The sequence below is a fragment of the Giraffa tippelskirchi genome, chromosome 4, assembly GCF_054371585.1.
Source record: "Giraffa tippelskirchi isolate mGirTip1 chromosome 4, T2T-mGirTip1v1.2.pri, whole genome shotgun sequence".
In the NCBI taxonomy this organism is placed as follows: Eukaryota; Metazoa; Chordata; class Mammalia; order Artiodactyla; family Giraffidae; genus Giraffa; species Giraffa tippelskirchi.
This window is the reverse complement of record NC_137278.1, coordinates 3174842-3202114: the sequence shown is the minus strand read 5'-3', so window position 1 is coordinate 3202114 and position 27273 is coordinate 3174842. Positions and strand designations below refer to the sequence as shown.

Below are 27273 nucleotides of genomic sequence, written 5' to 3'. Positions count from 1 at the left end.
ACCTGGGATCCATCCAAACTGTGCCTCAACAATTTGTACCTCCTCGTGGGTGGCCCCGTGGTGACCGCCGTGGTGACGGCTCCCCGGCTGTCCCTTCTCCTGGTGTGGGATGTTGGGTGTTTCCAGTCGGGGGCGTCTGTGAACAGGGCTGCGTGGGCATTTCTGCACAGGGTTCCAAGGGTCCGGCCTTCATTTCTCTCTCTCCTCCTGGGTGAACACCTGGAGGTGGAGGGCTGGCTCAGCACAGCACACGTTTAACTTTGTAACAAATGGCCTCGTGGTTCCCAGCGGCCTGTGCCATCTTGTTCTCACGGCTGGGCGGGCGGATTGGTGAGTGTTCCGGAGCCCCGGGTCCTCGCTGGGTGCCCTGTGCTTGGGCCCCGCCGAGCTGTCCTAACCTCGGGGAGTGTTGTCTCAGCGTGGCTTTAATTTCCCTTTTTCTAAGGGCTTGTGATGAGCGTCTTTTCTTGTGCTAATTTGCTGTCTTGTGTTCCCTGCTAACCTATCTGTTCAGATCTTCTGCCCGTTTTTAGAGTTGGCTTGTTCGTTTGCCTGCGGTTGAGTTTCCCCTGCCTTCCCTAGGGTTTTCCTCTGTCGGGTACATGCTTTGCAGATCTTTCCTTGGTCATCTTTTGTAGGCAAGTTTTTTTTTCATTGTGATGATGTTTAGTTTCTTATTTAAGTTCTTTTAGTGATTTTGCTTTTGGGGTTCTGTCTAGGTTTTTAGCTAAACCCAAGATCACAGATGTGCTGCTGAAAGTTCGTAGGTTTGCGGTTACATTTAGGTCTGCAGCCCACTTGGGTTCATCTTCATACAGGATGCTGGTTGGGCATGTGGGTGTCTGGCTTGGCTTCTGCCTGCGTGTGACTCATGCGCGACCATTGTTGGGAGCCTGTCCCCTCCCCTACTGGGCACCTGTGCACCTTTGTCACGGATTGGCCGAGCTCACGGTGTGGGTCTGTCTCTGGGCCGTGCGCCGTGTCTAGCAGGCTTGGTCACTGCCAGCATCGGGTCGTGTGGTGCCGTGTTCTTCTTTCCGTTTGGTTTTCAGTTGTATTTTTCTGTATCAGGAAGGATTAGGGGCTCAGTTTCCTATTCTGCCATCTGAACAAATGGCATACACTTTTGTGGAGCGGGCATCACCTTCTCTGCCCCCTCCCCGCCCTGCCCCACCTCAACAGGGCCCCCCAGTGGCTGGACCAGGGCCTGGGCACCTGCTGGTGGTCGTGGCATTGGTGGGGCTCTACTGGTGGTGCCCTGGACGCATCTGCACTGGGGGACAAGAACAGGGCCCCCCTGAGCCTCCTGGACCCGACGGCCTCCTGTGGGCGGGCATCTCAGTGTGTGGTGCCCGGGCAGAGGGTCCAGCACGTTCTTCAGATTCCCCGCCCGTGACCCTCAGGAGGTTGAGGACGTTTGGGGCTGAGGCCAGCGTGACGCTCCCAGATTCCCTCCTTACATTCATTCCTTTGAAAAAATGTCTTTATTGTGGCAGGGTGTACCTAAGAGATTTACTGTTAGAACCACTTTTAAGTGCACAGAACCGAGCGCATTCACGTGTGTAACCAGCACCATCATCTTCTTCTTCTCAAGCCGAAGCTCTGGCCCCACTGGACACTCACCCCTTCCCCTTCCCCTCCTCCAGCCCCAGGGCCTCACGCGAGTGCACCATGCAGCCTGTGTCCATCCCTGTCACCTCACTCGCGTGACGTCTCTCTCCTCTTTGGGTTCAGGCCATGTCCTGAGCAGGTGGGCAGCAGAGTCTTGAAGGCACCGCAGGGACCCCCGCAGGGTCCACCGTCCACCCCGTGGACACACTGGTGTTCTCTCCAGCCCCAAGGCCTCGATTCTGCTGCCTATTTGCTCAGGTGAGCTTCTGTTCCAGATCATTCCATCGGGACCTTGACGACCATGACTCACCCGCCCTTGTGCAGAGTGGACGCTCACCTCCCCGTGCAAGCGGCTAATGGCTTTCACGTGCTTCCCTCCCGATTTCACAGGGCTAGATATTTGGAGCCCATGACCCTAGAAACCAGCATCATAAAGGGGTGTAAACAGCGCCGCTGACGCTGCAGGCGGCTGACCAGATCTTGGGGCAGCAGTAGGCTGGCAGTTCCCCCTGCCGGTGCAGGGGGGGCCTGGGTGTGACCCCTGCGCACAGCCCACCAGGGGGTCTCCCTCCGCCCTTGACGTCAGGCACTGTATGACCCACTGAGCCTCGGTGACTCGACACCCCCTCCCGGGACGGAGACTGCTGGAAGCCCAGCTCCGACCCCGCAGAGGACGGTTTGGGGCCGGGGGCGTGTGCAGCGATCGGAGCACCTTTCCAGATGCGCCGCCGCTCGGGGGGTGGTATTTTTAGCTGGCGCAGTATCCGGCACGTGGCGGAGCAGAAATAGAAGAGGCTCTTTTGGTTGTTCTGGATCTGACAGCCTCTGGCTCTCGGGGAGCCGGGCTGGGGTGGGGTGGGGGAGCGTGCGGAGCACAAACAACTTCTGCTGTTTGGAGAAACACCGAGGCCGAGGGTTGTGGATGGGATTATTTCTGCTGGCGAGCGCTCTTTATGTAAATGCCACGGCGCCAGCGTTGGCGCTCTGCTCCGAGTCTATGAGCGTAATCACAGCGGGCTGGGTAATTACGTTTTAAAATATCATCCGGGTTGTTTTTCCTGTGCTCCCCGAGCCCCTGGGTAATTCCGGGTTTGGAAGATTCTGACGGCTCTCTGCCATTCTGCCCCACACACCTCGCCCGCTGCGTTCCCCGAACATGCCAGGTGGGAGATGCTGCCCGTCCCCCAGAGCGGCCACGCTTCTGGCTTATGCCCTGATCTGAGCGCCCGGGAGGCTCGCTCCTTCGCCCTGCAGTTGGCCCCTTCCAGGCCGAAGGCACTGGGTACCATGCTCACCCTGTGCCCGTTGGCAGGTGCCTCCCCAGGAAGGGCTGAGCTCTGTGGGGACAGCGTAGAGGGGGGCCTGGGGCCCCCTGCTGGAAATTGGGGGTGACTCCAGAGTAAGTGATCCCAGACCCTGGGTGGGGCAGCGAGAGCAGCAGCTGGGTCCCCAGCCCATCAGGGATGGGACTGACCACCGTACCGTACCCCGTGAGACTCGCCCTGTGGTTTGCAGAATGCTGGTTCCCTAGGGCCTGGGTCGCCCTGACCCTTCCCCCACAAGAGCTTGGTGCAGAGATAACCTGGGGCTAATGCACGCTCGCCTGCTCCAGCCCTGGGGCTGCGACCCTTCCTTGCCACCGCCTCTCCTGAAGCCCCTTTACAGCAGCCCCAGCGTGGCTTCCAGATCCTTCTCCCAGCCCCACTTGGTCTCCCCCACCCCAGGCTCAGGTGTCCCTGCTGAATTGCCCTGTGATCCCAAGGGGGTGTCACGGTACAGACGGCAGGGGGCACTGGCCAGCCTGAGGGGCTGCCTCTGACCCTCTGGGAGTGGCCTTGGCACCTCCCCAACAGACTCGGCCCCTGAGCCCCTGCCCTGCAGGAGGAGAGCGTCCAGCCAGGCCTCACCCCCTAGTGTCTGTGACCCCCACCTCCCGGCTGTCCAAGTCCTGGTGAGTCTGACAAGCCGTGCCCTCCTGCCCTGCCCAGGGCTCATCAAGGCTGCTGATAAGAGCCACTGCTCTCAGCACGGAAGACCCACCCGGTGTCCACTGGAGCAGCCTGGGGCCCTATCCAACCTGCAGACGTTGCCTGGGTGCCGGGTGGGTGAGGGTTGGGCCCTGGGCTCAACCGTGCAGGCCGTGCACTTGGCCAGGTGTGCGGCAGCCCCGCCCCAGAGCAGCTGGGGTTCTCACCCACACAGCTGCCAGGGCAGGTGGCCCTCCCAGGAGTGACCGGGTGCGCCCGTGTGCTGGGGACACAGGCGAGGCAGGCATTGCCCCTGCCCTGTCTGGCCGGGGCAGCCCTGAGTGCGGGCGGCAGGGTGAAGAGGGCTAGACTGATGGCCAAGTGCGAGTGTGAACTGGGGTGGGGGTCTGCAGGTCTGGGTGGAGGCTTGCTGGGTGCGGGCCTCTTGCTGACCCTGCTGAGAGGCTTGGGCACACAGTGCTGCAGGGGGGAAATGGTGCAAAGCAGGAAAATGGGGCGGGAGCATTGGGAAGAACGAGGACATGGGAGAGGGGGACAGGCGGGGGCAAGAACCGGGGGCCTGCTTGAAGGGTGCTGGGGCATGGAGCCTGGCGAAGGGGGGGAGGGTCCTGTCCATGGCGGGGTCCTCCACGCGGCCTTTGCCCTCACCGTGCCTTGGCTGCTGGCTGGGCACTCCTGTGGGCAGGGGGCAGGCCCTCCACTCCCCCCTCAGCCTCCCAGCACCTGGTGAGGCACAGGGGTGTTCTTGGTGCCCACCAAGTGCCCGAAGGACTCGCCCCCCGACCCCACCCCGAGCACTAGAGGGAACCCCCACCCAGGCCTCAAGAGACCCTGCAGGGGGCGGGAGAGTAGGAGGGTGGTTGGGAGGCTGGCCTGGCGTGGGGGCGGGGCGTGCATGTGCTCAGGGTGGGGGATGGGCAGGGGGCGTCAGGGGCCTCCCCCATGCCTGCTGCCCCATCACAGCTGCAGTTCTGGCACGCTTGGGGGTCCCTGAGTGCCCCCCAAGTAGTGGTCTGTCAGGAACATTCCCTGAAGGCTCAGAGGCTTGGAGCCGGCCGTGGAGACATGGGGTCTGCCCTCCCCCCTGTGCCACCCCTGGCTTCACTGCTGGATGGTATTGATGGAGCCACTCTTGGCCAGGAGTAGAGGGTGCAGTGCCCACTCGCAGAGGGGCTGTGTGGCATGGGGCTGCCGTGAGGAGCGGCTGGGTGGGGGGTTGAGGGGACAATGTCTGTCCCCTCCCCGAGCCTTCACTCCCCCAGCAGAGGTGGCCACTCCACCTCTACCGGGCTGTCCTCCGAGGCCTGGTGGACACACCCACCCACCCCCGGAGCCTCCTGGGCCGGGCTGGGCGGCCCTCCACCTGCCCTGTCTGCTCCCTCGGGTTCTCTCCGCAGGGGCAGCAGCTGGTGGGAGCAGGGAGGGCGAGCGTGGAGCACACCTCACATTGGCCTAGGTGGGGAAGGGACGATCTCCCCGTCCGTGGCCCCAGGGGCTCGGCTGGGATGCCCCTGACCGGACGGGTCCTGTGTCCACAGTGCAAGAGAAGCCGGAGCCGGTGCCGCTGGAGAGCCGCTCCTGCGTCCTGATCCGCCGCGACCTGGTGGCCCTGCCTGCCAGCCTCATCAGCCAGATCGGATACCGCTGCCACCCCAAGCTCTACTCTGAGGGGGACCCTGGCGAGAAGCTGGAGCTGGTGGCAGGTGAGGCCCCGCCCCACCGCGGCTGCTGTGTGCAGAGGCCCTGCCCTTTCGTTTTTCCTTCGGAGCTTTGAACAATGTTACTCATCACCAATCAGTCAAAAAAAAAAGAACATCTTAAATTTCCTCTTAATTTCCTTTTAGAAGAATGTATCACGAAGAGGAGTTATTCAATTGAATTAATTTAGCATTTTAATTGAATCCCCTGGGCTGGTTGAGCTTCTGATTGGCAGGGGCCGCAATCACGATTGTGTTTTAATTTAGGTCCTGGCTAAAGCCAAGTCCTGTACAGTTTGCCGGCCCACCCCCACCCCCCCGCCCCCCCTGCAGCTCCCCCGAATGTCCAGATGCCACGTTCAAGGGGCAGTGTCGCCAGCTTCCACACAGCGGCTCCTAGATGGACTCGCTTCTTCTGTAAAAACAAACAACATAATGGGGTCCAAAGCCCATTAGGGCTGGTGCTTGTTGGAAATATTTATCTTCTCAGTGTTGGAATTCATTGGGCCTCACGGCTCCTTGTAGATTTTTTTATTTTTCCTGGCCAAGCCACAAGGCTTGCGGGATCTTAGTTCCCTGACCGGCAGAGTCCTAACCAGGGACAGCCAGGGAAGTCCCTCCTTGCAGATGAGACTTGATGGGCCACTGGGCCCCCACTCCTGTCCAGCACCCCGCCTGCCGCTCCCGGGCAGCTTCGTGGGGTTTTTCTGCCTGAGACCTCCTTGCTCCTCAAACCCTGGCTCAGCGGGCCGCCTGGCCTTTTTAGCTGACAAGAGAGTCGCCAGGCAGTGTTGGCTGGTCTGGGTGGGGTAGGGGTGCCCCCGGCCATACCCCACGTGCCCTGCCCCCATGCCAGCTGTTACAGTTCCAAGCAGGGCCCAGCTCCTGAGTTCCACAAGTGTCACCATTGGACTGGGATGGATTCTGAGAGCGGGCAGGTTCCTCAGAGCCCTGGGGGTGGGCATGGTCCCCGGGGAGGCCTGTTTGGGCTGGGGAGGGGTGCGGGCCGGTCACCTTCCCTGGCTGGGTCCCACCCAGCCCCAAGCCTCCTGCTTGTCCCCCCTTTACAGATCTCCCCACTGTGAGGCGGCTGTCCGGCCCATGTGGCTCAGGGTGACCCGTCTTGCTGTGGGGTTTGAGGCTCTGCAGCCCACGGGTGGGTGAGGCCCTTGGGGATACTATCGGTGTGTGTTGGCTGGGGCGCCCAATGGTGGTCTGCATCCAGCGTCAGCCACATGCTTCTTGGCCCCGTGGCTGCGGGCGTCCCTGGAGACCTGGCTCGTTGAGGGGACAAAGCATGAAGCCAGGGAAGGCCCCACCCCCGAGCTGGCATGTCAAGTCTTCGCAGGGCGTCCTTGCAGGGCGTCCTTGCAGGGCGTCCTCGCGCCTGCTGCTCTGCCCTCGAAGGGGGCACTGCCGTGTTCCTGCTTTCCAGCAAGATGCTTCAGTACGTGCTCTGTAGAAAGTCAGATCGTAGACAAAGGCCCAAAGAGGCCCTGGAGGCTCCCTGCACCCCACGCCCAGCGCTCCCCTGCCCTTCCGTGTTCTTCACACCCGTGGCTCCCAGCTGGGGACACTGCCTCTGGCCTAAGCTCCTTTCTCCACGGGCAGCATCCGGGGTGAACCATCTGGGGTGAACCGGGGCTCCAGCGGCCCGAGCCTGCGGTCATCCCTGCCCTTCGTTGGCCAAGCACTGGTGGGGCCCAGTCTGACCAGGCTCCGTGGGGCGAACAGCACTGCGGGGTGTGTGGTCCTGCCTCTGTGCTGGGCTGAGGAACCCCTCCCTGAGCTCCATGACTCCACCTCCCACCCCCGCCCACGGCTCTTTGATTGGGGAGCAATGAAGAGGCAAGACAGGGGTTTACCCAAACCCACACCCAGGGCAGTTCCCCCAAGAGCCGGAAGGCAGTTTGGGGACCGCCCCTTGGAAGCGAGTGACCAAGGTGGCCTCCTCCTGGTGACAGGGTCCCCAAGGGAGTAAGGATGGCCTGGGGCACCCTGGGGTCCTGGGCCTGGAGGAGGGGTGCTGTCAGTGTCGGAAAGGCCTCGCCTTCCCCCTACCTCCTGCCTCACCTGCGACCCGCCCGGCCTGGCCCCAGCAGCCCTGGGTCTGGGCTTGAGGGCCTCTCTGTCTCTCTGTGTCCGACGGCCGCAGGCTCCGGCGTCTACATCACGCGTGGGCAGCTGATGAACTGCCATCTGTGTGCGGGGGTGAAGCACAAGGTCCTCCTGCGCCGCCTCCTCGCCACCTTCTTCGACAGGTGGGTCTCCGCGGGCGGGCACGGAAGCCTCCTCCCCTCTAGGCGAGGCTGTGAGCGTAGGGCCTGAACCTTCCCAGCTCCATGCCCGTGTCAGCCTGGGGCCTGGGGAGGGCTTGTGGACCCCCCAAGTGAAGACGCATACTGGCTGCATGTCACGGGGGTGGGGGGCCTGCTCCTCACCCCGACCCCCTGGGAAAAGCAGCAGCAGGCCGTGGGTGGGGTGGGGTGGGGGGCGGGCGGGCATCCCCTCCCGCTGCCACCTCACGCTGCCTCCCCTGCCTGCCCCTCTGCCAGGAACACACTGGCCAACAGCTGTGGAACGGGCATCCGTTCGTCCACCAGCGACCCGAGCCGCAAGCCGCTGGACAGCCGCGTCCTGAACGCTGTGAAACGTAAGAGGAGGGCTGGGGGTCTCTGGAGGGGGTGGGGGGGCAACTCCAGGAGCCGCCAGACCCCTGGATCTCAGCCTGGGAAAGGCGGCTTCTCCCAGAGGGAGCCGGTCGTGGGGTCGACCGGGAGAAAAGAACAGCTCGCGGGAGCCCGGGCTCGAGGTGTGAACGTTCTTGGTAGGTTTCCAAGTGTGATGAATTCAGCTGTGAAACTATTTTAATATGTGAAATAGATCTAATTTTCCTTTTTGAACAAAACCCCTTATTTACATTTGGGGGTTATTTTGAGCCTTTGCCATCTGCTCGGCCTGCTTCTGCCTCCCGCTCCTGGGTGCGTGGGGGCGGAACCGGGTCCATCTCGGTGGCAGACCGCCGCCCCCCCATCCCTGAAACCCCCCACCCACCCCGCCTCAGGACGAGGAAGAAGCCACCCATGCCCGGCCCGGGCCAGACCAGCCGATCCCGTCTTCCTAAAACACTGTCTTAGTTTCCTTGCTTAAAAGAATCTCTCCCATGAGGCTAATTCTGTTTAGAGCAAAGAGGGGCCTTTGCAGCCGGTAGTTGCATCCCAGAGCGTGCAGTGCTGGCAAGGCTCTGGGATGAGGCAGGCGGGGTGGGGCTGGCACGCCCCGCAGCGGGGCTCACAGTGGCAGGGGGCTCACTCTGGGGGACCCGCCTCCGAGTTTCCTGCTGTTTGGAGAGCTGGGTCTCCTGGCTTCTGGAGCAGAAAAGAGGAGAGGGTGGGTCGTTACTGTCGAACACAATGCCGCTGCTGCAGGCTGGGCTGAAGGCAGCCCCCTCATCACTCCTTGCCGGCCCTTCAGTCCATCTCGGGCCCAGAGAGACCCTCCCGGCCTCACCCTGGCGCGGGCACCCAGGCCCTGCCCTGGTTCCCACTGCCCCGGGGTGGGGATGCTATCAGACTTCTCCCACCAAGGACGCAAGGTGGGTGGGACAGAGTGGGAAAGTGAGGCCCAGAGACGGGGCCCCACGCAGGGCCATGCGGCCAGCCAGTGGGCAGAAGGGGGCCAGAGCCCACCCCCAGGCCCTCTGTGCCCCTGCTGGAGCCACAGTGGGGGGTCCCATGTGCCCTGACCGCCCCTCCCCTGAATGCTCGCCCCAGAGGAGTGGGATGGGGCCTCCAGCAGGGAGAAGGGTAACTGACCGCTGGTCTTCAAACTACCCCAGGAGAGGCCTGAGTGGCCACGTGGCCTCCTTGGCTGGAGGGACGCAGGGTGGAGGAGACCCCCACCCCCCCTCCACTGGCCCCAGAGTGGCCGCTCCAGCCCCGAGCACTGCACCACCCCCTTCTCATGCAAGGCGGGTCTCAGTCCCACAGCCCCTGGGGAGGCGGAGGGTGGGGTTCTGGGATTCCTGCGAGTGGGTGGCCGCTCACGCCCGCCCGGCCACCCTGTCCTTGCAGTGTACTGTCAGAACTTCGCCCCCAGCTTCAAGGAGAGCGAGATGAACGTCATCGCCGCGGACATGTGCACCAACGCCCGCCGCGTGCGCAAGCGCTGGCTGCCCAAGATCAAGTCCATGCTGCCCGAGGGAGTGGAGATGTACCGCACGGTCATGGGCTCCTCAGCAGCCAGCGCACCCCTGGACCCTGAGTTCCCGCCTGCCGCGGCGCAGGTGTTCGAGCAGCGCATCTACGCTGAGCGGCGGGGCGAGGCCGCCACCATCGTGGCCCTGAGAACTGACGCCGTGAACGTCGACCTGGCCGCCTCCGCCAACTCCGCCTTCGAGGCTGGCGAGGAGGCCGATGGGGCCGGCTCGGTCATCCAGGAGGTGGCCGCGCCTGAGCCGCTGCCCGCCGACGGCCAGAGCCCCCCGCAGCCCTTCGAGCAGGGCAGCGCCAGCAGCAGCCGGCCCGCCACGCCGGCCCCGGGGAGGAGAACGGAAGGCCCGTACGCGGGGCCCTTGTAGGGAGGAGCCCCAGGCAGACCGGCGCCCAGGCGGGTACGGAAGCTGCTTGCATGCATTACTAATACAGACAAATGTGATCAAGCCACTTACCTACTGAACTGCTACTGTTGCCTGAAAAAAATGTGATTTTTATTCTGCTTGTATTTAAAATTTATGAAGGAAACAAATGCATTCGTTATACTGTAAAATGATTAGGCCACTGGCGACCTAGTTGCGAGAAAGGTCCCAGGGGCTCCTTTTTGATATTCGAGAGGTTAGTCTCCAAGTTGTAGCTCCCCCTCCCCTGCGTGGGGAGGGGGCGAGAGGCCCCCAGGTCCTGGTGCCTGGCTCTGCTGGCCTCCCACCCCCTCGCTCCCCTTGCCCGGGATGAGGCCCGGGGGCCTGTGGGGCGGGAACATGCTTTGGGGTCCTTGGTCCTCACCCTTGGGAACGGGGACCCCCCCCCACAACCCCTCCGGGGCCACATGCCAGGGCTGGGCCTCCAGGGGCCAAATCCTTGTTTTACCTTCTTCCTGAGACTCGGGGGTCAGGCCTGCCAGGTCTGCCTTGCATGTGGGGTGTGGGTGTATGTGTGTGCAGAGTGTGTGTGTGTGAGCGTGTGCAAGGGCGGTGGTGACGGCTCGGCGGTGGGCCGTGCTAGTCCGCATGTGAGAGGAAGTGATCTTGGCTGTGTCTGCTCTCCTGCCCCGCGCCCGGGGGGTCCGCCAGACCCCCACAGCTCCACGGACCCTCAGTCCACCTGGGACCCAGGGCTCGGGCCGCCCAGCACCCCCTGGCTCCCGCCTGGCCTCCTCCGCCTGGCAGCCCACCGCCCCGTGGGGGGGTGGCCACCGGCCCTGGTGCAGCCCGCTCAGCCCTCAGCCATGCTGGGTTTATGTTTGCTTGTTTATTCATTTTCGTCTTAATTCAGATCTATTTCATATTTGGTTTGGAAACTTTCAGACCCAAAAGAGCAAAAAAAATTGAGAGGCTGGGGTGTACCTGCCCCGACCCACTGTGGCTCTGGGGGGGTCCGTGTCCCAGACCATAGGCCGGGTCCCACCCACCCCCGTGGAAGTGCAGCCGGGGTGATGAGGAAGGGAGCCGGGGGCCAGGCTGGCGCTGGGCTCCCCCGTGTGCTGGGAGCCCCAGGGTGTGCAGACCTCCGAGGCTGTGGGTAGGTGGGCACTGGGTACAGGCCTGAGGGGAGGCGATTTGCAGGTGCAGAGGTTCTGGAATGCATCTGGGGGGTTGTTGCCGGCGGGGGGGGCAAGGGCTTTGTTGGTTCGAGGCTGGAAAGCTCACTGTGAAGTTTAGTTGCTGTTTGAGGGGAGGGGCACAGGCTGTCCCAAACGCTCCCATCCAGACGCCCAGGGGCCGCCCCCCAAGTCCCAGGCGGCCCCCAGGCATGGCCAGAGGCCCCCCCACCCCAGCCCTACTCCCTGCACTCTGCCTCCCCTTCCCCCCCACCCCTGACCCACAAAGCTGAGCCACCCCCAGCCTCTTGCAGGTCCCAACTGGGAGGGGGGCCTCCTGGGACGGGGGCCTTCGGCACTCCCCCCACCCCAGGCTCCTCATCCTGCTGACTGCGGCGCTCCCTTGTGGAGGGCCCGTGGAGGAGACCTTGGTGTGGGGGTGAGGGGTGCTTCTTCTGGCCAAGCCAGACACGCGGCCTGCCCTCTGCAGGGGTCTGATGGCCACGGGCTGGGCCGGGAGGACCCTGGGTGGGCACGTGGGAGCTGACCTCAGCCCCTTCGCCCGCCTGTCCCTGCCCCAGGGGCTGCGGCCCCTTCCTGCTGGGGCTTCAGGCCGACCACGTGGCCCAGAGGTGGGTCTCTTCCATCTCAGGCCCGGGGGGGGGTGGTGAGCTGGCACAGCCCAGGGCCCACAGCCCACCAGGGACCAGGACCAGGTCCTCCTGGAGTTGGGAGGAGGCCACAGCCCCTAGGTGGGAGTGGGGGCAGGTAAGGTGGACCCCACCACCCCACCGGCTCCCCTGTGGAGTCCTCCTCGTCGGCCGCCACCCCAAGTTTGCACTTTCATCCGACCAGCCCTAGGGACCTTCAGGGGCCAGCTGCCCGTCCTGGCTGTGGACAGAAGGGCTTTGCTCTCTCCTCTTGACCCCCACTCCAAAGTGGGCCCACCCCAAGGCCAGGACAGGGAGGGGCGCCGGCCTCCCAGAGAAGGCCTGACCGCGCTGCTCAGGCCAGCACAATGTCCCGTGAACTCTGTCCTTTAATTGTTTATAGTCGCCGTCTGTTTTGTTGTTCTGGTAAGGAAGGCTAGAGCTGCAGGTGAAACTTTAACAAGAATCTAATGTGAATGGCTGCTGAACTCTTCCTGCGCTCGGGACAGGCCAGGCCGAGCGTTTTGCACTAATGTGTCCCGCGGTGGACGTGGGTCGGAGCGTTTGCAGACGGGCGTGGCTGATGATTGTATCTGCCGGGGTGCTCCCCCCGCCGCGTCCGGAATGTTCCGCGGGGCGGGCGGCGGCCGGCCTGGGCTCAGGGGGGGCCTTCCAGAGTGCCTTAGCATCTTTTGATCATTTTTCCCAAGGAAAACCAATTAGGAAAACCAGACCCTCCCCTCCTCTGTTTACAAGACGACTAATTCCTGTCCCGTGAGTGTGACCCTCCCCACCCGACCCCTGTAGACAGAGAGACAAGCCACTCAGTATTTATGAGATAACCGCACCTTTATCCCTAAGCTTGACTATTAGCAATACGCATATACTACATAGAGTCACATAGAGCTAAGTCTATCGGCGCCTTTCAGAGAGAGAAGGACTGCGCCAGTCCCAGTGGCCGTGGCGGGCGGCCCGCCTGGGCTCCGCGGCCGCCCCCTACTCCTGCCCTCCCGGTGGCCAGGCTGGGCCCCGGGAGGCAGCTGGGACGAGTGCAAAGGTCCAGGAGAAGGGACCGCGATGTGACAGATACTGTGAGCTCGGTGGGGCTGCCGGCCCGCCCGCCCGGCCGGCCGGCGGCCTCGGTACTTGAAACCTGTCTTGCTTTCTGCACTGTCTGGTCTCACCCAGAGTTCTCTGTGGTTGCTTAACCTTGCACTTGATGCGATCGTCTTACCCTGCCGTTGAACGTGGACCAGAGGCGAAGGGAGAGGCCTCTGGGCGTGCGGCCTGCGGCCCGCAGCCCCAAACCGCTGTCCGGCTGCTGGGGCCCCGGGAGCCGGGCGTGTTTCTCCTCCACGAAAACTCATTCCTCGGCGGCGGCCTTTCTGCTGTGAGGAAGGAGGAAAGCAGGGGCTCAGCCTGGGAGCAGCCTGCTCGGTTCCGGCCCTGACTCTGTCCCCATGTGATGGCCGGAACCTCCCAGCACGGGCTGGGTGCGTGCCACCCCGCCGTGGACGGCTTAGATTCCCCTCCACTGGGTTATCTTTATGGAAATATTCTGCTGCAAGTCGAAAAAGGCCTATGGCCCATTAACCACCTGAAAACTCAGAGAAAACCTCTGCCTGCCTCTCTGCCAGCCGTAAATCCTAAACACAGAATTGAGAGCTCAGAGCCGTCTTGAGCTTTAACTACTGTTTCTGAATGTTGCTGCTGCATACATTGTCATTATGTCAGCCAGCTCCTGGCATGTCACCCGCCAGCGGCCAGAGCCCGTGGGGGGTGTGTGGCGGGGCTCGGTACAAGGTGTTTCTAACCTGGCAAGGGTTTTTGGTTTTTGTTTGTTTTGTTCTGTTTTTTTGAGAAAAACGAAAAGAAACATGATGCAGCATCTGTCTAAAGCCTTCCGATTGGACAACCCGCTTGAATTCTGATCAGTGCTTCTTTGTTAGCGTTTTGCACATGGTTGTCATTTTTATGTCAAAAGAAGCCAAAACTTGCAATACTATTTTTAGCAGACAAAAAATAATAAAGAACTAAATATAAACCGTATAAATATTTTTGACTTGAACATTTGAATGGCATTGGGTGCAAGTAGACCATTCATCCTTTGGACGGACTGGGGGAAAAAAGAGACTTTTGAAAAGGAGACGGTTGTTGTTAAAGAGTCCATGGAGGGGTTAAGTAGTACTGTAACTCACGACTGTTAAAAATCAATAAATAAATTGTCCTGTGCTGTATAGGAGGCCTGTTTCACGGTAACACTGAGTTCCATTTCAGCCTCAGAAGAGACTGGCTTTTTTTTTTTTCTATTTTCTTTTTTCTTGTTTTTTTTTAAGAAGGAGGAAACCTCTGTTTGTCCCTCCTGCGCCTCCCTCTCTTTCGTGCTGCTATTTGGCAGAATTCAGACTGTTGCTTTTTCGCCACGGCTGACACCGTATCATAACTCAGACGACACAAGACCAGGAAACCGAGGGCTTGCAGTGTGCTCAGAGCCGATCCAGGAGGTGGAAATCCGTTACAAACAAACAAAAGGATGTGATCGTTCATTGTAAAGCGCTTTGTAAAATTCACATTTACAGAATAATAAAGTCAGTTCAAACCCAGGTTGCCTGCACCTCTGTGGGGTTGGGAGAAGCCAGGCAGGGGGTGGGTTTGTTGGAGGCAGGGCGGTCAACCATCCCAGGAGGGGCACCCTCAGGACCCAGGAGCCCTGGGTGGGAGAAGCGGCCACCCCCAGCTTGCTGCTCATTGTCCACACCTGGTCCACTTACCTCTCCCTGCCCCCAGTGTCTTATGAGGGAAGGGGGCTGGTGGGCAGGACGTCAGTGCGGGGGGTGGTCCTGTGCCTGGGGCGGAGGCGGGGGGGCCGAGCTCCTTTCATCGTCTGCAAACTGGGACACCTGGCTCACCTGCCTGCCCCTCCAGGGGTGCCCCCGCCTCCCACCCCGCCCTTCCCCGCCTCTGCTCCTGGGCCAGGTCCGCCCCCAGGTGGACGAAGAGGGAATCGCAAGTGGGCGGAGCGGGCCGCCAGGTCCGGCTCCACACCCTGACCATCCCTGGGGCCATCTCTCCAGATGCACTCCGGGCTGGTTCGCAGGTTCAGGCGCGGCAGCTCTGTCCGCCCTTCCTCCACTGCTGTACCCACGAAGACCTTTCTGGGCTCCAGCGGGCCAGGTTGTGCATCCGTTTGTCCCATGGACTTCAATCAGTTCTCAGGTTCTCACATGAGACTCCGATGCTCGGACAGCTAGATGGTGGGCTCCCCACTTCCTCTGTCCTTGGAGGGTCTTGTCCAGAGGGGCCACCGCTGACTTTCTAAAGGCGCCCCTGGCCTCTGCCCTTTCCCAGGCTTTGTAGCAACTGCTCTGCCCAAGCTGCTGCTGTTGTTTAGCCACTCAGTCGTGTCCGACTCTTTGCAACCCCATGGACTGTAGCCCCCAGGCTCCTCTGTCCATGGGATTTCCCCAGGCAAGGATACTGGAGTGGGTTGCCATTTCCTTCTCCAGGGATCTTCTCCAGGGGTTAAACTCGCGTGTCTTGCGTTGCAGGCAGATTCTTTACCTCTGAGCCACCTGGGAAGCCCTGCCGTGGATGGATTTACTCATCTGTTTATCTTGAAACCACTCCCCAACACAGCTGGCGGGAGCGGAGAGGAGGGGTCTGGAGGAGGCAGGGGTGTGTAAGTCTGCTTGGAGTGACATTCCCAGAAGGGGGCGGGGTACCCTGGAGCCAAGGCCCAGGTGGAGCAGGCACAAGGTCTAATGTGGGAGGGTTTCCAGATGGGCCTCTCATCAATGCCTGTGAGCCTGGTCACGGGCAGGCCCAGGAGGAGCCCGGTGTGCCCGCTCCACCCCACACCCAGCCCTGGTGGGTGAGCGCTTCCGTGAGGTCTGGTTTTTAGCTCTGCTCACCCATCAGCTTGGCTGCCACAAGCCCCTGCCCCTCCCGCCCGGGACCTCAAAACTGCGGGATCGGTGACTTCCAGGTCACCCACCTACGCTGCCGGAGACACCCAATCTCTGGGCCACAGACTGCACCCCTCGAAGGCCCGCACTCAGGCAACTCCGTGCCCCCGGTGGCAGGGACAGCTGAGGCCGGGGCTGGGTGGCAGTACTGTGAGGAAGGGCTCTGCCCTGAACCCAGGAGTTCTGCCGCGTTCTTCTGGTTCCAGCCGCCCAGCACAGCCCCCTCCCTGGGCGAGCCTCGGGTTCTCCGCAGGACAGGACCCGGCACCTGCTGGCCAGGATCTGTCCATTCCAGCCTCTGTCCTTCAGTCGGCCTCCCTGCCCTTGCAGCCTCCACAGAAACTGGCTGAGGCATCAGAACCTCTGCATCCCACCCCTTTGTCCTGTCCTGGAAGGGGGTGCGGCGTCAGCAGGACCCAGAGCTCGGCCAGGAGCCCTTTGTCCTGTGGAACAAAGGGTCGGAGCCCGGGGCTGGGGGAGGCGTTAAGCCGTGGGGGAGGGGTGCCCTAGTCCACACTGCGAGAGGCTGAGGCCAGGCCGGATGAGGACCCGGCTGGCGCAGGGGTGACCAGCCTACTCCTGACCCGGGTGGACACTGCGAGTGTGTCCTTCCTGGCCCTGAATAAGCATCACCGCTCCCTCAAGGCACCCCAGCAGTGCGGGAGGGTGTCCGGGCCTGTCTGCTGTGGCTGAGGAGGCCTGGGGGGTCAGTTAGGGTTCTGTGTTGGGTCCATTCCATCTGGCCAGGGGATTGCTGGGGGTCTTTGCCTGTCAAGGGAAGGAGAGCGGGGTGGGTGATGGGAGAGGGTTAGGGCCCAGGTCAGGAAGGGAGGGCAGGCAGGGCAGGAGGGACACTGCCCCCCCAGGCTGCCTGGGGGGCACCCAGCTCCGAGATCTTTTGTGCCACACCGGTCGGGCACAGGGCTGAGGGATAAGTGGAAGGTGGGTCTGGGGACAGGGTGCGGACAGGATTCCTGCTGTGACAGGAGGGCATTCAGACCACAAGACCATCTCCCCTGGGGCTTCCCTGGGGTGTCTGTAGCCAGCCTCAGAGCTGGGGCTGGGAGGGGGTCTGGGGTAGCGGTGGGGATGACCTTCGCTCCAGGTGGCCCCACAAGGCCAGAGCTGGATGGACCTCTGCCCTGGTCTGTCTGTCCCTCCAGGCTCGGCCTGGGGGAGGGGCTTAGCGACAGCCGAGGCTGAAGGAGGCTGTTCTGGGTGGGCCAGGGTGGGTAGGCTCTCCTTGATCTGAGGTCCCCACCCCGCCAGCCCCAGGGCCCCTTGCAGAGGTGGGGCCCCCCTGCACGTTTGAGATTGGGGCGCACAGAGAGGCATGAGGGCAGGGCAGAGGAGCGGCTGTGGGCCGCTGGCTCGGGTTCTCATCCGGACCCAACGCCCACCCCGCCCTCGGGATGCAGGCCTCGCAGGGCAGAGGAACTGCCCGGCCTCCTGGGACCCTAATTGACTAACAGCCCCAGACAGATGGCAGGGCTGGGAGGTGGATGGCACATTGCCTCTCAGGGAGGGCGTGGAGGCCCCGATTTCCAGGAAAAGCTGGCTGGTTCTTGGGGAGGGCCGAGGGAGGCGTCAAGGGAGGGGGGGTTGAGAGGGTGGCTTTGACGGGGGCCTGGGGCAGAGCCTGCCTGCCCTGGGTTCTGGGCCTCATCGCCCCCCGCTCCATGAGGGGACCCCCCCCGGGCGTGTAGCTCTGTCCCGGTTCCATCAGGTAAGGACAGAGCAGCCCTGGGGAGGAGCCACGTCTGCCCCTCTGGCCTCCCGAGGGTGGGCAGTTTCCAGACCACAATGGGCCCCCCAAGCAGGGCAGCTGGGGCACCAGGGGGCAGCTCTCCTGACCCAGGAAGTTCCAGGGTGCCCTGCACCAGTGCCCCAAACAAGCCACACCTGCTGGAAGCCCCGCCCACCCCAACTCAGGGCATCCGCTTCTGTGGCCCTCACCCCACTCAGACCCTTTGCAGCCCTTCCCCGGAGCAGGGGCAGGGGCAGAGGTCATGTGCCCAGCTGGGAGGCTGCTCTTGGGGTGGGGGGAGGGGAGGTCACCCCAGTGGCAGGTGCTCAAATCGGCCTCTGGGTGGGAGTTCCTGGGCAGTCTCCCTGGGGACAGTGCAGGGGTGGGGCTCTTGACCCCCAGAGGACCTGCAGTCTGGGTAGCCTTCCTGAGCTGTCTGTCCAGCATGCCTCACTGACCCCAGCTGACCTCTGCCAGCCAGTGTCCACGGAGGGTCTCACTGGAGTCCCACCACGGTCCTGGGAGGCGATCCAACTAGAGCTCCATTTTTCAGATGGGGAAACCGAGGCACAGAGGAGTTTAGAAAGTCACCTGGATACAGCTGGCAGGGTCTGAACCAGGCCCCTGCCTGGCACTGGCCTCCCTGCCCCTGCCAGCGGGGCAGCGCCCCTGGCCAAGTAGAGGGAGGATCCCCGGGCTCGAAGTCTGGATGGGCTCAGCCAGGACTTGCAGAGGGTGGTCCAGCTCCTCCCACCATCAGGTGCCCCCTATCCATCCATCCACCTCTCCATCAGTCAGAGGCGTGCATGGCCCGAACCTCGCCCCCACCACAAAGGGGGTCCTCGGCCGTCTGGGATTGGAGCCGAAGCCCTGGGGAAGGAGGCGCCTGGGGCCTCGGCCAAGGGTCAGGAGGGAGTAAGTATGGTGGGCAGGGGTGTTTGGAGGCAACACAGCATCCGTTACAGAACCGTGGACCCTGAGGCTCCCTCTGGAGCGGCGGGGAAGGACAGGAGCCACCCTGCCCCCAGGGCCCCATCAGTTCCAGGAGGTCCCTAACTCAAGAGCACCCATCCCTGCTGAGGGGCGTGGGGTGGGGAGTTGGGTGGTGGTGGAGGGGGCGCCCCCAGGCCAAAGCAGACTCTAATCTTTGGGGAGGGGCTCTGGGCCTTGGACGGGCTTGCCACCCAAGTGGGGGTGAAATCAGACCCTTGAAGGCACAAGGTGAGGAAGAGAATGGGGGGAGGCAGGAGGTGGAAGGTGAAGCCAGACCCCCCCACCCTGGGGCATTGCTGATAAGGCCCCCTCTGGGCTCAGAGACTGGCTGCAGGGGTTCCAGAGCTGCAGATGAGCGGAGCTCTGTGCTGGGGGTCCATGTCCACCCAGGCCCTGGGCAGTCACTGGGCATCAGGACTCCCACCCGCCCCATCCAGGGCTCCTGCAGGGAGCTCTCAGCCCCCTGGCCTCCTCCCCCAGGTCGGGGGAGGAGCTGCAGGCTCCACATCCACCCTGGTGTAGGGCCTAGAGAGGCGCCTCTGAGACAGAGAAGAGGCGGGGAAGCTGGCCCTCGGTGTGGAAGCAAGTGCCCGGCAGCTGGCAGAGCAGAGCGGGGACTGGCCTCTGCAAGGCGGCCCGCCTGCGAGAAAAAGCGGACCACTCCAACCCGCCCGATCAGTGGTGCTGAAATTCAGATAAGCCGGGCGCGTGATCCAGCCGGCTTTGCGGCAGACTCACCCCAAGCGGGAACACAGAAGTGATTAGGCCTAAAAGCTCGGGCCATTTAGCTTTTATTCGATTGGCAACGAGGCCCGGGGTGCCCTCTGCTTCTGCCGTTTGATTATACATCTGCGCTCAAAATACTGTTCCTGGAACGGAGGGGCTGCAGGCCGCCTTGGAATGGAAATCAATTTGATTAGAGAGCAGTCAATTACCGTGAGGACCAGGCTGCCGTCCACCTCCGCAAAACACAGGCCACTTTCCGAGGAAATGCCAGCTTGCTCCGCGCGGGCCGGGGGCGGGACAGGACCTTTGTGAAAGGGGCAGTCCCGGTGTGGGCGGGGCAAACCAGGGTGGGCGGGGCGGACCGGAAGGGGCGAGGTGGGGTGGGGCAGGCCTGCACCCCTGCTTCACTCCCTCGGAGAGGCTGCTCTGTGCCGCCTTCTCGCCGGGATTCCTCCTGCAGAGGCTGAGCTACTATGTGTCTGGACCGCTCTGGGGCCCCTGACCAGGGAGGCAGGCCTGGGTCTGCTCGCCACCTACTCCTGAGTCAGAAACAAGCTGTGTCACGTCACCAATGTGGGAGCTCCCAGACTAGGTCTGGAATGGGGTGGTGCCCCCGGGACCTGTCCAGTCCTCCACTAGACCCCGCAGCACCTCTGTGCTGAACTCAAGGTGCCCGTTGAGGGGACAGAATGGGGACTGGAGATTTACTCCTTCCATCCTCCTGGCTGGACACCCTCATACAGTGAGCCACTTGCAGACTGGCACACTTCAGCCCTGCACTCAGGAGTCAAGTGGGCCTGGGACAGGGTCCCAGCTCCATCCTCTGGCTGGGGGACTTTTGAAGTCACCAGGGTGAGATTTTGTAAAATAGAGATAATAGTTTCTATCTTGCTGGGGTGTCATGGAAATCAGAGATCACCCCTCCACTCGGTGTTTCTAGAGCATCTACTCTGTGCACCAAACACAGTGGCTGACGCATTGCCATTACCCCCAAAATGGAGCTCTGATGTTCATGGTTTCATTGGCCGAGGGGGGGCACAGCGTCCAGTGGGGGCACCAGGCTGTCAGGTTCAAAGAGAGGCTTGCGCACTGCTGATGCACAGGGTCTGTGGCCCCCGCATCAGGGCCATGTGCAGAGGGCCTTCCACACGGTGGACACACTTCCCCTCCTCGCCCTTCCTCACACGCCCTAGAGAGAGAGGCGATGGTTCCCACGTAACACACGGGAAAGTCGAAGGCTGCCAGGGCCTGGCTCAAAGCTCACGGCCGGTGACACTGACGTGGGGCAGCCTCGGTGGAAAACAGCCTGGCAGTTTCTCAAAAACCCGAATGCAGAATCGCCATCCGCTCAGAGGCTTGCACCCCAAAGACTTGAAGACAGATGTCTAAACAAGATTGCACACCCGTGTTCTCTGCAGTAGGCGCGCAGTAACCAAAAGTAGAAACAACCCACGTGTCCATCGATAGGTGAAGGATAGCAAGATGTGGTCCAACCACACGAGGAAGGATTATTCAACCATAAAGAAGAATGAAGGGCTGACTCACGCTGCCTCATGGACGAACCTTGAAAACACGATGCTGAACGAAGGAAGCCAGACACTATATTGTTCAATTCCATTTACATGAAATGTCCAGAATAGGCCAAAGCAGGTGGGCAGTTGCCAGGGGCCAGGGGAGGGAGGGAGGGATGAGAGTGATGGGTAGAGGGTCTCAGTCTGGGGGGGCTAGTTTTGAAATGAGACAGTGGTGTTAACTGCACAACCTCATGAGGAATGTACTTAATGCCACTGAATTGTTCAATTTACAATGATCAGAATGGCCAATTTTATGTTTTATGTATTTTACCACAGTTAAAAAAACAACAACCCAAAACCCTCATGTCCAGTGAGTGATGGAGCTGAGATGGGAAGTTGAGTCAGGCCAGCCTGGGCCATCACCCTCCACCCAATGCACCCCAGAATAAGGGCTTGATGTGGAGGGGCCCAGTTCTCAGGCAGGACACCCCCTGTGTGTAGGTGGGGGTCCCACCACCCCGGGGTCTGTGTGCTGTGAGCAGGGGGTGCAGCAGGTTACTTTGCCTCCCAAGGGGGTACCCAGGTGGAGGCGAGATGCACATCTGCACTAATTGAGCTCTTGTCTGATGGGAGGTCTGCCTCTGTCAGAGCTTCAGGGTCAAAACAAAGGGCTGAGGAGGGTGTGTGCTGCAGCCCGGATCGGCCCGGGGCAAGGTCTGGTCCCTGAAGGGTCTGCCTGACTCCCGTCCAGACCAGGGGACTGGTCTGGAAACCTGGGGGGCAGGCAAGGCAGCAGGGGAGTGCAGAGCCCCACCCCCAGCCCATGTGTCCCTGTGAAGCTTAGCCCCCCAGACTGTGAGGGGAAGGGGCCCCCATCCTCTGAAGCCCCTCGACCACCAGGGAGGTGAGCGTCTTGTCACCTTACAGAGAGGTCTAAGCCACCAAGGAGAAGCAAAGACCCGACCCCGGGCTCCGCGTCCAGGCACCCATAACAAGGACCAGGGACACTCAGGCACGCGGGAGGGAGGCGAGGGGAAGAAGGAAGGGAGGCAGGGTCAGCGGGCACTTTGGGCAGTGGTCAGGGGTCGGGAGAGGCTTCCTGCTGAGGTGTCCCAGAGCAGCTGCGAGAGCAGAGGCAGAGTCTGAGCCAAAGACGGGCCCAGAGCGTCAGCCCCCGTGGGGCGCAGATGCTCCTGGGGCCTCAAGTGCCCAGGCTGTGACACCCCTCCGTCCCTCTGTCCCTCCCCCCCCCACCACCAGGCCCCTCTGCGGTTCTGGGCCTGGGCCACCTCCGGCCGGCCTGGGCCCTGGGTGGGAGGAGAGGCCGCCCCAGGAGAGACAGCTGTGCGTCGGTCCCGCACGTTGGTTCCTGACGCAGCTCTGAGTCATATGCTCCCTGTGTTCCTACGCAGAGAGGCGCAGATGGTGGTGCAGTAACACTTTAAATTAAGGGTTCCAAAAGCACATTAAATCTAGATTGAATAAGACAGTTATTGTATGGAAATTAAAGGCCCATTGGTTTTTCTCTGAGTATCGAGGTCCAGTGGCACCTCATCCAATCTCTTCCCGCCTTGATTGCGAGGGTGGCTCACGAGTGTGCCCGGGCAGCAGGGCAGGGCTTTCCCGTACCAGCCCCCCAGGGACCCCCGCCTCGCACGGACCTCAGTTTCTGAAGCCCTGTCCCCCTGGCCTTGCTCCCGAGCCGACCGCAGTTCCCGCGCTGGAGGCCGACGAGGGCCGGGGGCCACCTCAGGCAGGCCTGGGGGGTTCTCGTGGAATCCTCCAGAAGCAGCTCACACTTTGTCCATTTTGCAGGAAAGGAGACTGAGGCTCCGAGAGGGGAAGGGGCTTGTTCCAGGACCCTCTGCCGGGGCGGGGCGAGGTGGGGGGGAGGGTGCGGGAGGGGCCCTGCCAGAGGTGGCCAGGTGGACACGGAGCCTGGTGAGCCGAGCTTTGCTGAGCCAGGGCGGTGAGGGGAGCAGCTCATCCTCAGTGCTGTCCTCCCCAAGCCCTGCCGTCCGCCTCCCCACCATCCTGTCCCCGCAGCGTGGGAGGCAGGGCCCCTGGGAAGAGGCGATTCCAGGAGCAACCCCCCTCCCCAGGTCTCCTCAGATCGGGGACTGGAAGCTGCTAACTGCCTGATGAGTTCTTGTGGCCGCAGTAAATCTGGTCACTTCGTCCCTCTTGAGAGGCCCCCGGCCTCCGGGCAGAGGAAACCAGCTCCCCGACCTCAAGCAGGTGAATGCCCACCGTAGCGGCAGTTCCTGTAACCGGCAGCCGTGCTACTAATAATCAATCCGTTGGCCCTAAAAGCTTCAGGGGGAGCCAAGAGGCCTCTGTGGGGGCCTGGCAGGGAAGGGGTCTGCACATGGCCCAGAGTCTGGGCGGGAGGCTAGGGGCATGGGGACCTACTTGGGGTCGCAGCAGATCCACCAGGTCTGCTGAGAGACACCTGGAGCCCGGCCTCCGTCCCCCAAGTTAGGTCCAGGACCCCTGAGCAGGGGCGGAATGTGGGCTGGGGGCCTGCCCTTCAGCCAGGTGGGCACTGCTGGCCAGGGTGGCCAGATTTATCAAATGAAGATACATAGTGAAACTGAAGACAGTCACTCAGTCGTGTCCGATTCTTTGCGACCCCATGGACTGTGGCTCGCCAGACTCCTCTGTCCATGGAATTCTCCACTCCAGGACTACTGGAGTGGGTCCGTATTTCCTTCTCCAGGGGATCTTCCCGACCCAGGGATCGGACCCAGGTCTCCTGCGTTGCAGGTGGATTCTTTACCGTCTGAGCCACCAGGGAAGCCCATCCTTTTTCAAACCGAATTGCACATTCACAAGGAATAACTTTTTAGTTCAAGGACTTCCCATGCAGTTTGAGGACATATCATTGTTTGAAATTCAGATTCAGCTGGGTCTTCTCTATTTTATCTGGCAAGCCCCCGCCCTTGCAGGCTCCTCCTTCCCCGGAACCCGGGCTCTGTGCGGCTCCGGCCTCTCCCTCTCTGTGCTCTGGCCTCCCCGCCTCCCCTCCACCTCTGCCCAGGGCCTCCCGAGCACCTCTTCTTGATGGCTCTTGCATGGTCTGTGTAGACCTGTGGCGTCCAGCCCCGGGTGGGGCCCCGCACTGTTCCGGGGGTGCCCTGCCCACCATGGCCACGGCCTAGCCCTTCGCAGCCTCCTTCCCTCGTTGGTGAAGGTGGGACGTCTGGTTCCTGCGACAATAGCAGAAGCCGCCCTGCCCCCTTTTCTGGGGGGGGGGACCCGCAAAGCCACGAGGAAGATGAGGGGAGGGGCCCAGGAGAGGCTGGAAGGAGCCAGTCCCCTGCCCCCTGGGCGAGCGCAAGGGGAAGGGGAAGGGCCCTGCATCCAGCTAGAGGTGCACACCCCAGAGAGGTGCCCCGGCACACAGGGGGCACCCCAGAACTGGAAAGACAAAGGAGAAGGGCAGGGGTCAGCGTGTGGCCATCCCTGACGGCCTGACCTTCAGGGGGAAGGGGTGCCGCCTGTCCACCTCAGAGGAGGCCCCAGGGCTGAGCTTCTGGGATGCCACTCTGACCCCCCTGCCTCCTGCCAGGCCCAGGCCGACGTGTATGTATCAGCATTACTTACCCTGCAAAGCAATTTTTTTAAATGAAAGATGGTGACAGCTAATGATGACAGTGGTTATTTCTTGACTCTTGCTGTGCCAGGGACCGGCAAGCACCTGCTTTGTTTGTGGGGGCTCTCACACCCTCCTGGAGCCCCACCCCAGGGCTCTCTCATGCCTCGGGAACCCCACACTCTCTCCTGAGCTAAGACGTCCCCAATTCCCTGAGCTGTGTGGGTTCTGGTTCCCTCTGGGTCTAAGGGGATCTGGGGCAGGGGGTGGGAAAGGAGGCAGGGGGTGGGGGGACACAGTCCTTAAAGGGTGTGAGACCCTGCAGACTGTCCTTCGAGAATGGGGACAGCAGGAAACCTGGCCAGTGGGGGCCAGTGCTGACCCAGCTGCAGGTTGGGAAGCTGAGGCGGAAGGGGCGACCGAGATGGAGCCCAGTCCCCCCTTTCTGTCTTTCTCCCCCTCCTCCTTTGCTCCATGCCACCTCCACCCCACCCCAGAGCACCCCCACTCTGGGCTGCCCAGGGAGCTTCACGGGGTCCCCGTCCCTTCTACACTGACGAGACTGGTGCTCAGACGGGCTCCTAGAATCCCAGGCAGTCTGGGGCCACTCCATGGCTGGACACTCACCCACCCACCGTGTGGTGTGATGGGGACCTCGGTGGAGAGCGGTGAAGGCAGGTCCTGGGAGCTGGAGGGTCTGCTCTGATCCCATCCTCCCCTGTCTGGCAGCTCACCCGGGGGTACCCCAACATGGAGATTCAGACCCCCAGCTCTCCCCCGGGTGCCCACACGGATGCCCAAGAGGGCCGGGAGGGGCCCCGCCCTCGGCTCTGCCTGCTGGGAGCTGCCGTGGGCACTGCTCCCTTCTCATGTTTAACCAGCGAGGTTTCAGCTGGGAAACTGTCGCCCGCAGTCTGCAAACATCTCTTCCCGCTCCGCCGCGCCGCCTGCCAAGCGCCACCAGCCGCCAGCTTGGCTCGCAGTCGGCTCACGCAAGCTGCCCGGCCTGGCACCGGGCTCCCGCCCACCGGGCTCCTAGGGAGGCTGGCAGGGGAGGGCGGTCTCCGTGCTGCACTCTGGACAGGGCAGTCTCACAACAGGGCTCCAGCGCCCCCATGTCTCCTAACCTGGGCCCCCCACCCCGTGGCCTCTGCCGCCCCTGTGACCCCACAGGCCCAGAAGCGGTCCAGGACAGCCACCCTCCCCGCCGCTGGGAGACACCTCAGGAGGAATTCCGGAATGCTGAGGGGACAAGGCAAGTTTGGGGAGAGTTGAGGAGCCCTCACAGGTGTCCCTGAGGCTTGCGGACAGGCCGCCTCTTGAGGTCAGCCTGGTGCCAGGGCCCCATCCCGCTCCCAGCCCTGGCTGGCCCTCGGGTCCCCTCCACTGGCCCCTGGTGGCCAGCCAGGGTCACGAGCTCCTGGGGTTCTCTGGGGTGTTCCTGTCCCCAGGCAGATGCTGACAGTAGCACCCACTCTGCCAAAGAAGGGACCACCGCCCCAGGACCCTTCCCATCCCGAGCCTGGGCTGAGCCCCACCGCGGGCAAAGGCCCTTCCACGTCCTTTTGGGGAGGATGCAGCCCCCATGGGCCAGAAGGCCTGGCTAGGTCTCATCCCAGTCGGACCCCGGGCTCTTAGGGCTCACAGACCCAGTCACACTCACCCCGCCGCAGCCCAGACTCCACCCAGCCTTGCTGACTGGTCTCCCCACGCCCTTGGCTGGCAAGAGGGGGCCCCCAGTTTCTGAGTGGCTCCTTGGCCCCTAGGGGTCCCTTGGCAGCTCTCGGGCTCAGACTTTAGGACTGAATCGAACGATTTAAAATTAATCATCACACCGTCCCGTGGCCTCACGATTAAGTGCCTGTTCATCCGGATTATGTCTGAGAGCGATTCGTTGTTCTCTGGGCGACAAAAATCACCTGCTTCAGGCGGGGGGCCTGGGGCAGCTCACACCCCCCAACCTGCACCCGAGGAGGGCCCTCGACCCTGGTTCTGAGCTGGCTTTGGGGGGCTGATGGGCGGGGCGAGCGGTGGGAGGGGCTCAGGGATCAACGAGAGACTGTGCCCGTCTCTGGGCGTGCCCCGAGCATGGGAAGGGTGGCTCTCGGGGCTGGGCGAGGCGCTGCAGGGGTGCAGACGGGGGCCTTGGGCTTGTTAGTCTTGGCTCTTCCGTTAGGAGCCCCACTTGGGTATAGTTTCTCCACCATCAGAAGAGAGGTGACGATCTTCACCCCCTCTCATCTCCTGGGGGGAGGGACAGAGGGACTGCTGCCCAGTGGTGAGAGGAGCCAGCCGTGTGTCCCCCAGGGGACCCTGTGGCATTTCCGGTCCCCAGGCAGGCACTGGGGGGCCCGGGCCACCTCTCCTGCCCCCGCATTTCCTCCGTGAGTGTGTCTGAGCGTCTGCCTCCTGGGGCCCCGGCTTTATGAGCCAGGTCACTGGGGAGCCGCCCCCCAGGGTCCAACACAGGACAACTCCCCCCGAGTGCCAACCAGGAGAGGGTGTGCCCATTAGTTTGTGTAGGTGGCAGTGAGGAGCTGAACATGGTTTTCAGATCCTGGGGAGTCAGGTGGACCGGACCTCACCTGGGCTCCAAGACAGAGGTTGGGGCTGGTAGCCCCATGACTTGGAGATCACGCCCCAACATCACCCCCGTCTCCTAGGGGCCCTGGAATGGGGGGGGTCCCTGGGGGCTGACACCAGATTCCCCCCACCCAGCCATGCTCTCACCTGAGTTGAGGTCAGCAGGGATCTGAGCCCACGGCCCATGCCACACCTGCTAGTCCAGCCCCGGACCTAGCGTGGCCGTTTTCCTCTGAGCGTTTAAAAAACTAGGCCAAAACACACATAAAGAGATATTTTTTGCGAGGGAAGAGAAGATGTGAAATAATGAGCTAACAAAAGAAATTTGGTCCAACAACATCTTTTAACAAGAATTGACTTTAAAATGATGGTTATTAACCATATTTCCTTTCAGGAGCAGTTAAAGCTGCCTCACAAGGTGAGACAATTAATTTTTAAGTTTATGCTGAA

General features: G+C 62.1%; 1 protein-coding gene across 3 annotated transcripts in view; it reads left to right on the top strand.

The window, feature by feature from the left end:
- The window catches only part of NACC2 (NACC family member 2), an 82828-nt gene extending 68525 nt beyond the window's left edge, over window positions 1–14303 (top strand). For 2 of the 3 annotated variants that reach the window (XM_081590641.1, XM_081590640.1), the window contains 4 exons: window positions 5138–5302; window positions 7452–7557; window positions 7852–7949; window positions 9370–14303. In XM_081590641.1, coding sequence (XP_081446767.1) covers window positions 5138–5302; window positions 7452–7557; window positions 7852–7949; window positions 9370–9875 — 875 coding nt within the window. In that variant the 3' untranslated portion in view covers window positions 9876–14303. The remainder of the gene's footprint in view (window positions 1–5137; window positions 5303–7451; window positions 7558–7851; window positions 7950–9369) is intronic. The other variant, XM_081590642.1, reaches the window with a different exon arrangement.
- The last annotated feature ends 12970 nt before the right edge of the window (window positions 14304–27273 follow it).